We start from the raw sequence: 16,152 nt of genomic DNA, 5'->3' as shown, positions 1-16,152 counted from the left end.
GGTAGCGTCTACGCAATGTGCCCTGCTGTCAAGTAAGTCGCTTTTTTGGTAAACTGTTCAAAACATACATTTACAGTAATCGATTTAAAGTTAAGAGGTTCACAATGGTGCCTAAACTAAACAAATTGAATTATTTATCTATTTTCTGAATTATTTAGAGTGAACGATTGGAGAAGCGAATTTGTGTGTATTGGAGGAATGAAGAATCCAGATACTTCCTATTTGGATGACTGCAATGATTTTACAAGTAAATTACCATTTTGTGCCCTATCCATTAAAATTTTTGACTTATTTTAATTAAACCTAGATTGGAAAGGAAAGCCGAACACTGCACTACAAGAAGTCACTCCAATTAATTATTCTCATTCTCAGAGAGATTTGGATTCAACAATTATGATATTTTATCGATAAATACGATAAATTGAAAACTGTAAATAGTTTTAATGACTTTGTTTTGGTTATCATTGTACATTTCAAATTAACTGATTTAACCCTTTCTTATTTGTGTTCTAATCTTTGAATTAGAATATTTCAATCCATGTTTAGTTAAATAAGTATGTGTTTTAGTGATCATACTATTGCTTCTCTCATACTTTAACTTCAATTCTTTTAAATTATCAAAAAAAGTTCGTATCTCTACACCACCCTATACAAATTGTTTTGTGTGAGAGCTTTTGCCTTTACTTTAATTCAAACTCGCATTAAGTGTGTATCAATCTAAAGTTGGACATAAAATTTCAAACAGCCAGGCGTAGGTTAAACTGTTTACATAAACGCCCTTACTTCAGATTTGCCAGCGATTTCAATTTCATTCAAGGTTTTCCAGTCTTTGTCTCATGTAAGGCATTTGAATGACGATCGCCTATTAATTTAATGCTAAAAATGAAAGTATATAGGCCTATACTGACAATTGATCAAGTGTTTCATCAATACAGAACAAAAGCTTTCTTATATCAAGTGTGATTAGTTGCTTGTTCAAGACGCATGTGAAAACTGTGACATATTTAATATCGAAAGTTGTACTGGCGTCTCAAAGCTCTTGTCTATTTTTTCCATGGGTTCAGTAGTTTCTGTGACAACAAGATTTGTGTTGAACAGTCATTAGTTTTGTATTGTCAACTAGTTCAAAGTGCGTCTTGATGCCTGTTTCATATGCAACGGTATTACGGCTGTGATGTTTGTTTTAAATAGTGGTTAATGTATTGTCAACCACTAACCAGGTCAAAACGTATCTTGATACTTATTTTATATTCCACCGTATGACAGCAATGTTGTTTGTATTGTTGGCACAGTGAGTTATTGTTTGCTTGCTCGTATGAGACACCTCCCACTCGACCAGCTTAACACATTTAAGACCGTACGCGGTTGAATTAAGAATCTAGTCAGCACACGCCTAGTTACTAATACATCCTTGTACAAACAACATTTGTGATCGAACGCGTATAAATTAAAACTTCGGTGTACATGAAAACCGGTTAAAAGTTATATTTTAAGTACTGTGTATTAAAACGATAATTTAGAATACATATAGTGTAATTAGCAGTCTGTTACGTTTTGTTGTTGGTATTGCAAGCAAATGGTCAGGCAGTTTTGTTCAACAACTAGTTCGTCAGTTTTGGGTTGATTTGTACGTCACCGATTTGGGTCACATAAGATCAAACAAACCAGTAGGTCGCAGTAACTAAACAAATTTTATGGAATATTAAAATAAAACAAAATACACGTGGAACCAACGTGCAACTCCTACAAAACATTTACTCGAAATGTTGTATTGATTAATAGACAGGATTGTTTCTTTGCTTCTCACAGTTTAAGTAACAACGTTTAAATAACATCCCCACCGTTTGCTGGTTGTTGGAGACTGTGTGCATTTAAATACAACTCTAGTGGGCAAGTTATGCACTTACATTTTCTCAATTTCTGTAATAAACGCAGACCGGGACTGATTGCCAAAAACATTGTGGTTTCGTTGAATTCCATTAAAATCCATATGCGGGTTGCAATAATTCGGATCCGGACCGCGACAGGAATTTGAGCGGCCCGCAGTCAGTTACAGGTCTTACATGATAACGTGGCCCGCGGCCACGGTCTGCAATCCCCTACTGCTTGCTCACTGCGTCAACTTATAGATGTAACGGACAGTAACGCTCCCCAATAGCGAAAAAAACTTTCCCGCCGTTGTTACCATTGCACCATACGTCCATTGTTACGACGTAACTGCCAACCTTGTGTGTGGCCTGCTTTCAAGGTTTCCTTTGTTTCCACACGTGTAGCCTAGTTAGTGTTTCAGTAGTATCTAAGTCTGTGGTGTACGAATTAAATTTGCTGTGGTGAATAATTGTGATGTTCTTGAATGTATTTGGTGTAGGTGGTAAAAAAACGTTTTAAATCACTGGATAAATACGCGATTAATGTGTATCAATGTGTTTATTATTTTGTAGTGTATTTCTATGTGTATATTTTATGTATCGAATCTTTACAAACCACTGGTAATTATCTCCCTTTTATGTTAGCCGACTGCCTTCTAAAAGTGTAATGCCCCTATCTCGTTACCACCCTAAAACCTTTTTCTTACACCCTTTTTATCACAGTAATTATTTCTTTGTTTTCGGGCGACATACCTTCGCCCCAGGTCGAAACTACACGTTAACTTCCCACTATAAATATAAATATTCACGCAAAATAGTATCAGGCACTCACTGTTAAAATAGTAACCACTTTGTGTACGTTCGTTTGTTCAAGATTACCTTGCTGCAAAGTAAGTAATTGTGTGTGGTGTTTTGTTTAAGTTACTTGTGTTTTTCTATAACGTCTCTTTCAATAAATTTTACTAACGCTCTTAAGTATTGTTTTGTTATACTCCCGTGTAGTCAGATCGCGTATATTCTTTCTTTAATCCTAGTTGCTTAAATAGATACACAGCGACATAACTGCATCGCACATAAATCGCAACACATGTATCGATTCTGGAATCCGGTCCGCCAACGACTTCATTTTTCCATATCAGGCCCGCCGACTGGAGAAGTTTAATTCCTGTACGCAGAAGTATAATTGTTGGATGAGTTGCCAATATTTAAAAAAATATTTGCCAATTCATGAAATAATTTGATAAGTTTGTGGACATATTGATCAATTGTGCTTATCGTCGGTTAAATGATTTTCAAAAATTAAACATTCACAGACATATCGGCAATATATATATTCTCATTGAATACATTCCCAGGAGCTTTAATTTAGGTTATTTGATCGCCTAAGATTAATTGTCGATCGCTTATGGTTTAAAAAAGTGGCTTTCTGACGTGTGTTCGAAAGGTATTTGCTTGTTTGTCACATTGGCTACAGCGAGATGTATTGCTTTAGATTAAAGTCACACGAATATCGCGCAAAAATATGTACTCATATGTTTTTTTATTAAAGCACTGGAGAAAGCATTTTGATTTTACCAGCGCCAGTGGAGACTGTGTCCGATTAGTGGTTGTATAAATGATGCTTGTAATCGGACACGTTGGAAAAGGAAATTGTTAAACAACTGACTGCCGCATTAGGAAGCCAGAGCAAGTTAGACTGTAGTTAATCGCATGCGTTTGCTGAATAAACAACTTGTGCAACTCCTAACCGTTGCTTGCGCTTATCAAAACAAACTTTCATTTGCCATTAATGTAGCATATTGGCAATATTAGGGCTACACAAAGGCATTGCATTTTCGTTTTTTATAGAGATTTTTATCTGCAAGCACGATGACATTGTAAGAAGGCTTAAAGCTAATTCAAAATTTACGTGAATATTTACGCGTATACGTATACTAAACCAGCAAGCACAGGATGGTGACGTCGCCCGGTGGGTCACAAAATAAATCGTCCATAATCTGATATCACTGTACTGAAGCACTGGAGTCATATTGATTTTAGCAGCGCCAGTGGAATATGTTCTAACAGTAGGTTTGACCCAGTTTTGGACCAATATAACTGACGCTTGTAATCGGACACGCTGGAAAGGGAAATTGTTGCACAGCTGACTGCCACATTTTGAAGCCAGTTGATGTCTGTAAGCTTATGCGTTCAGTGGAAAAAGGGCTTTGCACAAAGTTTATTACATAAATGTTAGGCCTATGTTTGGTTTTGTAAACGTTGTAATGTGCCACATAGTTCTTTGACTAAGCAAGTCAGATAAAGTTGATGTTTTGATATTAAATTTTGCTTTCATTTTAAGCTATAATTAGCACTTAGAAAGACTTAACTACCGGAGAAAGTCTTAACTAGATCATAATCTCAAGGACGTAATTTACATTTACGTCAGATTATGATTGAAATTTAGTGACGTTATATATGATAGCTTTGGCAGTTACTTCGAACTTGAAAGGACAACTAGAAGCAATAAAATGTAGTGGAATGCAACAGAATTTATTTTATGTTAACTTTCCGAGTATCACAAACACTTTGCTCTAAATATGGTATATATAGGCTCACGGCATATGTCAAAATGAAAACACTTCAAGTCTGGCCGTATGCGAAAATTGAGATAGATGTGACAGTCGCTTTTTGCCCAGATTTTGCCCTTTTAAACTATGCACCATTACCAACACTTTGGTCTACTCGTAGAATCAGTGGACTTTATTTTCACATTTGAATTGGGTTCATCAAATGGGTTTTGTAAAAGTTTGTTACCTCTCAACAGCATTACAAGCCTTCTTTAGTTTGGCTTTACTGGATATTGCGTGCTATATTAGTGTCATTGAGTCTAACATGTTATTAAGTTCTAGACAAACCTTTTTGATTTTCCCTCAATTGGTTGGGTATTGTTTAGGAGACTTGTAATTGGACACGCTGGAAAAGGAAGTTAGCGGCAACTCAAGCCAGTTAGCGGCAACTCAAGTTGAGATTTGTGATTTGTAACTTCAGACAGTAATTGCATTAATGTTTCTTCTGTTTGTAAGGCCACGCCAATAAGTAGGTAAATTGTGCCTGCGAATTTGTCCAAAAAAAGTTTAGTTGAGTTTCGAGATCCAATATAATTCATCTACTTTTACTTAATACAAGTGGGTAAGTATTATTTGTAAGCATAGCACTTGCGCTTTTTAAATTTGTGATGTTGCGTTCTAGGATGTAATAAGTTTGTTCAATCAAACTTGTACCTAACCATTTCAAACATAATGTTCCGTTGTTCTTAACAGAAGGGGCGGCAAATTTGGCAATACCTTAGTTGCAGCAAGTAAGACAAAACATTTTTATAATACCTGAAGAACTAATTTGAATGAAGATGACATGTCTGGATTTGGACTCAGAGGCAAGTGAACTTTGTGGTCAAAGACTTATTGAAGGTGAAAATGTAAAACGACATACACTGAAACACAGCAATGAAAAACCTCATCGATGTGATGTTTGTGAAAAAAGGTTTGCTCGTAGTGGAAACTTGAAAAGACACATGTTTACTCACACAGAAGAAAAACCTCTTCGATGTGATGTTTGTGAAAGAAGGTTTGCTCATGGTGGAAGTTTGAAAAGACACATGTTGACTCACACTAAAGAAAAACCTCATCGATGTGGTGTTTGTGAAAAAAGGTTTGCTCAAGGTGGATATTTGCAAATACACATGGTGATTCACACTAAGCAGAAACCGCATCGATGTGTTGTTTGTGAAAAAGGGTTTGCTAGCATGGGAGATTTAAAAACACACATGCTGACTCACACTAAAAAGAAGTCTCATCGATGTGATGTTTGTGAAAAAGGGTTTTCTCGTAGGGGAGATTTAAAAACACACATGTTGACTCACACTAAACAGAAATCTCATCGATGTGGTGTTTGTGAAAAAAGGTTTGCTCGTGGTGGATATTTGAAAACACACATGTTGATCCATACTAAAGAGAAACCTCATCGATGTTATGTTTGTGAAAAAAGGTTTGCTCGTTGTGGAGATTTGAAAACACACATGTTGATTCACACTAAAAAGAAACCTCATCGATGTGATGTTTGTGAAAAAAGGTTTGCTCGTAGTGGAAACTTGAAAAGACACATGTTTACTCACACAGAAGAAAAACCTCTTCGATGTGATGTTTGTGAAAGAAGGTTTGCTCATGGTGGAAGTTTGAAAAGACACATGTTGACTCACACTAAAGAAAAACCCCATCGATGTGGTGTTTGTGAAAAAAGGTTTGCTCAAGGTGGATATTTGCAAATACACATGGTGATTCACACTAAGCAGAAACCGCATCGATGTGTTGTTTGTGAAAAAGGGTTTGCTCGCATGGGAGATTTAAAAACACACATGCTGACTCACACTAAAAAGAAGTCTCATCGATGTGATGTTTGTGAAAAAGGGTTTTCTCGTAGGGGAGATTTAAAAACACACATGTTGACTCACACTAAACAGAAATCTCATCGATGTGGTGTTTGTGAAAAAAGGTTTGCTCGTGGTGGATATTTGAAAACACACATGTTGACCCATACTAAAGAGAAACCTCATCGATGTTATGTTTGTGAAAAAAGGTTTGCTCGTTGTGGAGATTTGAAAACACACATGTTGATTCACACTAAAAAGAAACCTCATCGATGTGATGTTTGTGAAAAAAAGTTCGGGTTAATTTCCAATTTAAAAAGGCACATATTAACCCACACCAAAGAGAAACTTCATAGATGTGACGTTTGTGGATAAAACTTTAGTGATATTTCCAATTTAAAAAGACACATGTTGAACCACACTAAAAAGAAACCACATCGATGTTATACTTGTGATAATTGATTTGCCCAAAGCGGAAGTTTGAAAACCCACATGTTGATTATCACAAAAAATAAACCTCATCAATGTGATGTTTGGGAAAAGTCATTCAATGTCATTTCATCTTTGAAAATACCCTTGTTGACTCACAACAAAAAGTAGCTTTTCTTGTGTGATGTTCATTACAATGTTTACTTGGGGGTGAAATTGCCTTTTTGTATGGATTTTATTTACAAACAGTTTGAGAAAACATGCATCACACAAAGTAACTATAAAAACGGTGACTATGTGTACAGTTAACGTTGTTCACCAAAATCCTACTGCAAATTAAGCAAGAAATGTGGGACCAGTCCATGGGATATTCGAGTGCTTTACATTGGAAATTTCTTCGGAATATTGCAAAAAACAACAACAATATTTGGGTTTGTTTCATTTTGCGATCGTTTGCTTCATGAACTCGGTTAAAATGTTTAATTAAAATCAATAGCAACCAATCATGAAATTTTTTAATATTAGCGACTCAATTACAAACAGGTTCGTTTAAACATGGTGGTAGGCTTCAGCATTACCTTCCACTCCATACAGAAGGTTCAATATGAAAGTAACCGAACCAAAACCGAAAAGCTTTAAAAGAAAACGTTTCAGACTACAGACCTGTGTAGCAATAAAACATTTAGACAAGAAAAGCTAAGGGCAGAGTTTTAGTGTTTTGTTTGCAATAACGAGATTTCACCTTAGGTTTGGGGCAATTTACACAATCGATTTAAGTTGTTGACTACTTTCTGTTTAATTCGGAACGTTTTTGTAGTTTTTTATGACACCTGCCCTAGCTTATAGGAAATACAAAAACGATAAAAATACTAAATTACCACGTAATATTAGCAATGGTCTGGATTCTGGACTATAATATAAAACAAATTCTTTCTTACTGTAATTTTTATTTTTATTTAAGTTACCACGCCTTGCCACATGGAAGTTGCTTGGTAACCTGCGGATTGCCAGAATGCAGAATTGTTATAACTTTAACGAAGTCAGACATATGGAAAAATACTGACCAGAATTAGGTCGTTAACACTAGTAACTGCTTGGGTTTTTATAGCTATGGTTTAAACTATGTAAAACAGGAATGTCAAACTCGCGGGCCGCATGCGGCTCACGAAGCCCTCCAATGCGGCCCACGAACGCTCACGAACATCAGCAACATTTGTAGCATTTGTCACATTTTTATCTAATTATAATCAATTATTCTTACCTTTTAAAGTGAAAGCTGTTATTTGAACGGACATTTACAGAAATTTAATTCATAAAAATATTGAAATTCTGTTATGAATAGAAACGACAGAAAAACAGTTCCTCAAAGCGTTAAGTTGCAGTCAGGGATCCACAACCTGCAGTCGCAAGGCTACATGCAGTCACAGAGGCGAGTTTGTGCGGCCGTAAACATGTTAAAAAAATATGCACTGCCGACTGTGTAATTAAAACTCCTCTGCCAAATATTTTGATTTTCAAACTGCTCTAAACAGATATTGTGGCACTGGAAAGATGATTACCAGCTTAGTAGCCTTGTGCGTCAGACGTTTGTACGCCTATTGTGTACAAACATAACGATAAAACAGGTACCACAAACGTCACAATATAAATTATGACGTCATAAACAGTTAAAACTCATCTTCACATTTCGAAGCTCAATCTCTGCATTGAGTTAAAAATTAGTCTGAGCGTTTTGGGCAGATATAAACCTATTTCATTACATCTGTAAATCAAAACTAGAAGTGAATTGGTGCTGTTGGCGAAATAAAAATCTAACAATGCGACCGTCGTAGCGAAAAAGTTCTTTAAGCGTATAAAACAAGATGAAAATCACATGCGGCCCTTGTAAAACTATGTAAAACATCAGGCGGAAAAAATACCTCATGTTCTTTTTCGCAACCAATAAGGCCCGATAACACTATGCTTGGTGACTGTCCTAATCCAACTTACATCCCTCGGTGCATATCTTAGTTTAGTAAATACAATGTTGGAAGTCATTTCGAGCTCACATCAGCTGTGGGTGGCCATAAATCACCAAATAACTCTATTGATATATAATTTAGATTGACAATTATGTATCAATCTAAAATAAACAATATTTTGTGAGTAAACATAATTTTGTATCTTGGGAATCATACTAGATTCTATTGGATGTTATTGTTCAGACTGGTGAAATGCTTATCATACATTCATGTTTCCAAAGTTTATAGTCGACAGCTAATGTCAGCGAACACATTCGTTCCTACAACAATCCGAAAGTAAACACGAAAAAGACAATGACACAAAAACGTAGATAAAACCGTTGTTCCGCACTGTAAACCGACCGATAGCTAATCGACGTCTTGAATGTTCAACGACTATAAGAACCTTTTTTTCTACAATCTGTCTCGTTGGCAAAGGAAGCAGTTCTAAAATTACGCGAACATAATCAGTTGCGTGGCTAACCATGGCCAATTACTCTGAAACCCTTTTGCTATGTCTCTTTGGTGTTCCTTGGGCGATCCTTTAATTAGCTATCCGGCTCTTCGATGTACAAAGGCTTTGGTTTAACGGTTGGTGGGACACGAACTGCAGGTACCTGGTTGTGCTGGTTTGTTTGTAGAGAAAAACAACAAAATTTAAAAGCATATGAGCCAATAAATGATAAGCTGCAGACAGTGCACACTGTTTCGGCCTATGCAGCTTATCATTTATTGGCTCATATGCTTTTACATTGATACTGTGACACTGAGCCGACTTCACTGTGGTTCCCAAGCAGTTGCTTGGCCACTGTGAGCCAGTTTCATTTGTGCTGTATGCCCAGTTGTGGCATCGCACAGACTGGGTGATGTATGGGGTTGAACCCTGTTGCTCACCACAAACTGGAGTGCCGTTTGATGGCTACACTAGCCAATGCGGCCGATCTCTCGTCACCAGCTGCACTGATGAGACCTTATAGGCCGAAACAGTGTGCACTGTCTGCAACAACAAAATTTCTTTCCTGGATACAGAAATTTTAAGCCTTCGGATGGTATATTTTTACAAACCAATCAGCATTAAGTAGCACAAACCAATCAGCATTACAAGATAACTCTACAAATCAAGATAAACATAAAAACTGATGTTCTAATGGCGATTAGCTATCGGTCGCATTTGCAACACTAAACTACGATTCTATCCACGTTTTAATCAATGCATTATCGGCGTTTTCGCGCCCGTGTGTTTTTCGTGTTCACTCTCTTGTTGTTATAAGAACGACTGGTTGACTAGCTGGCGTTACCCTTAGACGCATTGTATAAGACGTTGAAACGTCGGATGACTTGTTTGCATTTGCCAGATGAACAAAAAAGTCTGTTTTGTTTCAGGTCATGACATATTATTCGTAAATCGAGATAAAGAGAGATCATACAGATGTGATATTTGTGAAACAGGATTTGCTCGCATGGGAGTTTTAAAATCACACATGTTGACCCACACCAAAGAGAAACCTCATCGATGTGATGTGTGTGAAAAGAGTTTCAGTATCATTTCAAATTTGAAAACCCACATGTTGACTCACACTAAAGAGAAACCTCATCGATGTGATGTTTGTGAAAAAGAGTTTTCTCGTGTGGGTAGTTGTAAAAGACACATGTTGACCCACACTAAAAAGAAACCACATCGATGTGATGTTTGTGGAAAGTGTTTCGGTGACAATTCAAATTTGAAAAGACACATTTTGACTCACAACTAAAGTTAACTTTACTGGTGAAGGTTAGCTGAAAATTGCTTTTTTTGTATGGATTTTGTTTCCAAACAGTTTTTGAAAAACATGTACCACACAAAGTAACATTAGAAACGGTGATGCTGTGTACATGTAACGTTGTTCACCAAACCATTCCAATCTCTTGTAATTTAAGTTCGGCGCCAGTCGATGGGATATTCGCCTCCTTTACATTAGTAATTTCTTCAAAATATTACAAAAACACTTATCCGATTACGCTATGTTTTACTTGATGAACTGGGTTGAAGATGTTTTGTTTAAATCAGGGGTGGCCAACTTGCCAGTCGTTAAGATCGACTAATTTTTTTCTCAATTGTACACGATCGACTGATCAGTCGTAATTTAGGCTGCCACTAACATAAAGCAATAACGCAAAGATTGACAATTGCCACATATTTATAGGCACGAGTTTTATTGGGAAGCATCACCTAGTTTTTACAACAATAAAACGTCGCATATATTTATATAATTAGTATCTAAGTAGTCAGTGGGAACTTTTAAAGTTTCAAATCGCCCCAACCAATTGCAACCGCTTCGTTAACGCAAACTGTGAAATTGTGTCAAAATGTCAGAAATGCTGTTTTATATTGTTTATTAGTTTTTCAATTAATAAGCTGTTGATTAGTAGTGGAGAATTTAGTGGTGATCGACCAGTCTAAAGCAGGCGATCGACGTGTTGGCCACACCTGGTTTAAATCAATAACGACGAAATATTACCTTGTTTATTTTTAACGACACAAATAAAACTCAGGTTTGTTTACACATGGGTGTAAGATTCAGCATTGTGTATGTATTCGTTTAATATTGTTTTGAATTTCAATTGGGCAAAGAAGTGATAGTTTATTTGTATTGAACAACAATAAACACGTTAAGGTACGTTACCTTTGGTTTAGAAATTTGTAACACGTTGAGTAAGCAGGTCGCAGTCATTTAAAGTATTGTATATATATGTTAAATTTTATATCGTATGATAATGATTCAGTGGTTATAAAAATATCAGGGAGTCGAACCGCTTGTCATACGGGTTCAGGTTCGGTTCAGGTTCACTGGGTTTTGTTTTTAGGGGTTCGGGTTCGGTTCCGTATTTTAAAAAAGTATATTTTCGGGTTTTGTTCCGGTTCGGCCAAATTATCCGGTCCAAACCGGTTCGCGGTTTTTAAACCGGTTTAAATTTTTATTCATTTTTATTTCATCCATCATCTACATGGCCTCATAAAACTAGATATTTCATCCATCATCTACGTGGCCTCATAAAAAAAGAATTTTGCCCCCGCACTCTAATTTTTGACACGCCCTATAAGTGTTACCTTTTGTATTTTTCGGTGGGTTCGGGTTCAGTTCCGGTTCGACTCCTTGGAAAATATTGAAAGTGTTGAGCATTTAATAGTTTAACCAAATCAACTCAATAAATTTTTTATCTAAATCAAGTTATTTACTGAAATTGGTAAACTTTTTAAACAGACAAACCTGTGAAGTACTGTAAATACGTTCCACTCTACTTAGAAAACTTGAAATAAAACTGAAACACAACTGAAAATTTTGTAATGAGCAGTGAGAAACTTTTGGGACATATTCCTATAGGACACGTTTTGACAAATGAACAATTGCTTACTCCGTTGCAGTTTGCAATAGGCAACATGCTTTAATTTGACTAACTCAGCAATAAGCTGCAACAGGCAATCTAGAAAGGTGTTCGTTACGTTGGCTACATCGAGATATATTGCTTCAGATGAAAGTTGCAGGTTTTTCGCTTGTTACATATGCAGGTAAATATTGAACACTTGACAAACCTTGGGCATTTTGCCAGCGCTAATGAAAATCTCTCAGTTAAGTTTGGCCAATTTCATATCAATATGAATGGCGCTTGTAATCGGACCCGCTGGAATACAAAATTGTTGCACAACTGGCTGTAATATTGCGGACCCGGATGGTGCCGACAGGCTTATACATTTTGATTTGCAGCTTGTTGATTGCATTAATGTTAATTCTGTTTGCAAGCCGGTGCATTGTTCAGAAAACATTACAATGCCCCAAAGAATCTGTAAGTTAAGTTTGCAAACTAGTTTAAACATAGTAAAATTTGAGTGTTGAGATTGAAGAAATTTGTTGCTTACATGTTATGTTAACCTAATGCTTCATACTTCGGTCTTTATTACATTGGGGGAGGTAATGTGCAAAAGGAATAAACTTTTGCTGCCAGGCATATGTATCAAGAAATTTGTAACTCTTTTAGCAGTTGTTATTATAACGTGCCGACGTTTCGATGTCCCATACTAGACATCTTCATCAGGATAATGACATAAATTGAGAATACAAAGTTATTTTATAGCAACAAGGGTGGTAAAACACACACAAAACGCGGTGGTTACAAAAGCAATGCGCGACAATGATCGTGTGATAACACCTAGCTCAATGGTGCAAAAGCGACCGATAAGTTATCGGCATTAGAACGACTGTTTTAACGTTTATCGTGTTGGTGTGAAAATGTATGTCCGGCGACTCTAGGAAACCTCACTTGTGGAAGTTTGTTTCCCTCGCTAACAGTTGTGGCAACATGAACGGTGGTCGCTAACAGTAATGGAAATAATATATGACTAATAAAAAAGTTACATTTGAAAGTGCTAATAAATTTAGATAACCTAGTTTCTTGTTTGCCAAATTGCTATCAAAGCTGCTCATGGTGCATTTGTTATTCGTTGCACCGATTAACTTGTGCAACCAACATGAACCGGTAAGCGTTTCAGTTTATTTTGATTTTAACTCTCACTCATGGTTTACTTGTGCAAAACACCGTGTAATAATCTACTTGTTGGCTTGTAACACTCAATATGAGTTGTGAACTGACATGTTGTGAGTTTCATTTTCCTAATCAGAAAACTGTTTCGTTCCACTATTGTGTGCAGCCATATGTGAAGTGTTCACATGCGTCACCATCGCTAAATAAGTGTGTAACATCCAGCGTAGTTGCCAACAAAATTAAAATTTGAAGCATAGACGCTGCTAAACGGTGATTATTTGATTGACTACATGCCCTGAGTCAAACTAGTCAATTGCTTCCTGTAATACAAAAACGTCGGAGGTCGCATCGGCACAACCGATTACTGTCTGAATTACAACGTGTACGTGCAACAGCTGGTCACACTTGATGCAGTGGGATATTCAGTAAGTAGGTACAGCTAGTTTAGAAAGATTAAATGGTTAGTTTTCTTAGTTTATAAGACACTTGTTTAATGTTCACCATTGGTGTGCCGAGGAAGTTGATCGCGTAATATTACTGCACTTGTAAATAAAGCAAGCTAAGCGAAAATTAATATTACAGGTTTAGGTTTTTCGCAAGGTTAAAAAACACCGGAGTGAAAGTTTTTATCATATTGGCTTGTTTGTTCCTCGTTACAGTCTTCGAAATCGCGAAGGGGTACGAATATTACAAACTTGTTTAGAATTGTAATTTCGTTTCTTGTTAAGATCACAAGTTTATTGTGCATACACGCTTGTGTTTCGTTATATAATTTATTTATGCATGTGATTAATACAGGGGTGCAAAATTTTTTTCGAAATTTGGTGGCGCGCAGTAAATTTTAGTAGCATACATTTTTTTGTATATGTGTCTATTTCCACGTAATTCACAACCACTTCGCTATTAATAGCCGTATCGCAGGTTCCTAATTTACAAACAGTCACCGAATGTCTTAATGTCATGTAATAATCTAGTGATTTCAGGAATTTTCATTTATTTCTAAATATCCCATTTGCTTGTGCCTGAAAGTTTATGCCTAATCCATAGATTAAACTATAAAGTTTGATGATCGGTCTCAATTGTTAATGACGTCACTTTCTAAATTGTTAAGTTGTGTGTTACCTGACATTTGGCGTTGTTAGGAGACAATAGCCTACAACCGAGGTCTCTCTAGTAGCCTCGCAAAATTTATTGATACCAGTTTTTAAACCCTAAAATATGTTTAAATCAACGCATGACCGCCAACACATATAGCGCCGAAATAATTAGTCTGCCTAGGCGCATATTGGGGTTTGCTCGATATACAGTTTTTAATCGGACACCTGACGAATCCTCGTTAAAATTGCTGATTCGGCAAATCGGTCTTTCAGCTCGTCTCATACGTTCTCGGATACAAACAGCAAATATCCAAGCCTGACGCAGAGATTGTGTTGCAATGACAATTGAGTCAAAAGTCCGTGTGAAGTGACAGTTCGCAATAGTAGTTGCAGAAACAGCAGATTAAAGCACGTTTTACTCGTGTTTATAAATGTCTCGGTATTTTTTCCGTTGCTTCCCAAGTATCGGATGAGTAGCGATGCCACACATAGCATCAGGAATCGGCGCGTATGACCTCAACTTATTTGTTATGTATGTTCTAGCGCCGACCTATTTCTGAGAGGGAAGTCTGATTTATGAAACTACAAATTACTGGATAAAAGGTAGGAAAAAAACAGGCAGGAATTCCTGATACAAGAACGGTATTTTGGTCTCTAACCTTTTTGGCCAAAATTTAGCTACAAATCCGTGGTAAATGCATGTGCGGCGTGCGTGTCGTGTCAAATTATTTTTGAGACACACGTGGCCGATTGCGCCATACCCACGACGATTAGCACGTGTGTTCCTCCGATTCGTATACTCTTCAGCACTTTTGTTATGACAAGAAAATGACTTTCCGTCAAAATTTAGTGAATATTAATTTCATTTAAAATGGAATTAACATAATCAAATTAATAAGCTTTCATTGGCGTAACAATGACTGTTGTGCGAGTAACAATAAATCTGAAGGCCCAGTGTCCCAGAATGATTATAATTGGTTCTTTTGTGCTCAACATGGTAAAACGAGATGCTGTTAAAGCTGCTCACTGACTAACTTGTGCGACCAAACATGGCTCGGTTTTACTACACTGTACAATTGTAATTCTAACTTTGACTTATGGTTTACTTGTGCAAAACAAGGTGTAACATAATTGTTTGCTGACATCGCTCTATAAAGGTTGTTGCGTTTCTCCATTCAGAAAACAGTATCGTTCAACTATTCTATTGTGCGCAACCACAAGCGAAGGGTTAACGTGCGTCAATATAGCTGAATAAGTGTGTAACATCACGGATAGTTGACACCTAAATTGGTATTCAAAAATGAACACCATTCGTCCCTGACTGCATGCCCTGAGTCAAACTAGTCAATCGCTTCCTCTTATACAAAAACGTGCAAACGTCGGAGGACGCAGCTGCACAACCGATTACTGCTTGAATTACTTTGTGTATGTGAAGCAACTAGAAACAGTAGCACAGTTGAGGGATTTTCAGTAGCGATGTAAAGCTAATCGAAAGATGAATTGATTTGTTAGTACGATTCTTTATTGTTTATAACACACAGGTATAATATTTCACAAGCGGTTTGTTGAGGTTAAGTTGAGTGTGTAATATAACTGCAGTTTCAAATAAAGCGTAAGTTAATATCACTTGTAATATTTTACACAAACGGTATTAAAAATGGCCAACGGTACTTGTAATATTTTACACAAACGGTATAAATATTAAAAATACATATCTTAAATTACAGGTTTAACCGTTTTTACAGTTACCAGTCCCCAGGCCCAGTTTATGATCATTATAAACTGCGCTTGTAATTTGACATGCTCAAAAAGGAAATTGTTGCACAGCTGACTGC

At 36.7% G+C, this 16,152-nt stretch overlaps 2 protein-coding genes across 2 annotated transcripts; both read left to right on the top strand.

Moving 5' to 3' along the window:
* LOC145208690 (uncharacterized) lies at window positions 1-7,205 on the top strand. The gene is made up of 4 exons (XM_080079002.1): window positions 1-32; window positions 159-247; window positions 308-2,758; window positions 2,915-7,205. The coding sequence occupies exon 4, from the start codon at window positions 5,251-5,253 to the stop codon at window positions 6,646-6,648; it is 1,398 nt and encodes a 465-aa protein (XP_079935128.1). The 5' UTR covers window positions 1-32; window positions 159-247; window positions 308-2,758; window positions 2,915-5,250; the 3' UTR covers window positions 6,649-7,205.
* Window positions 7,206-9,133: 1,928 nt separating this feature from the next.
* LOC145208691 (uncharacterized) lies at window positions 9,134-11,364 on the top strand. Its single transcript, XM_080079003.1, has 2 exons — window positions 9,134-9,315; window positions 10,086-11,364. The coding sequence occupies exons 1-2, from the start codon at window positions 9,270-9,272 to the stop codon at window positions 10,451-10,453; spliced, it is 414 nt and encodes a 137-aa protein (XP_079935129.1). The 5' UTR covers window positions 9,134-9,269; the 3' UTR covers window positions 10,454-11,364.
* Window positions 11,365-16,152: the final 4,788 nt, after the last annotated feature.

Source organism: Phallusia mammillata, unplaced genomic scaffold (assembly GCF_965637545.1).
Source record: "Phallusia mammillata unplaced genomic scaffold, kaPhaMamm4.hap1.1 HAP1_SCAFFOLD_335, whole genome shotgun sequence".
Classification (NCBI taxonomy): Eukaryota; Metazoa; Chordata; class Ascidiacea; order Phlebobranchia; family Ascidiidae; genus Phallusia; species Phallusia mammillata.
This window is presented reverse-complemented; position numbering and strand designations above follow the sequence as displayed.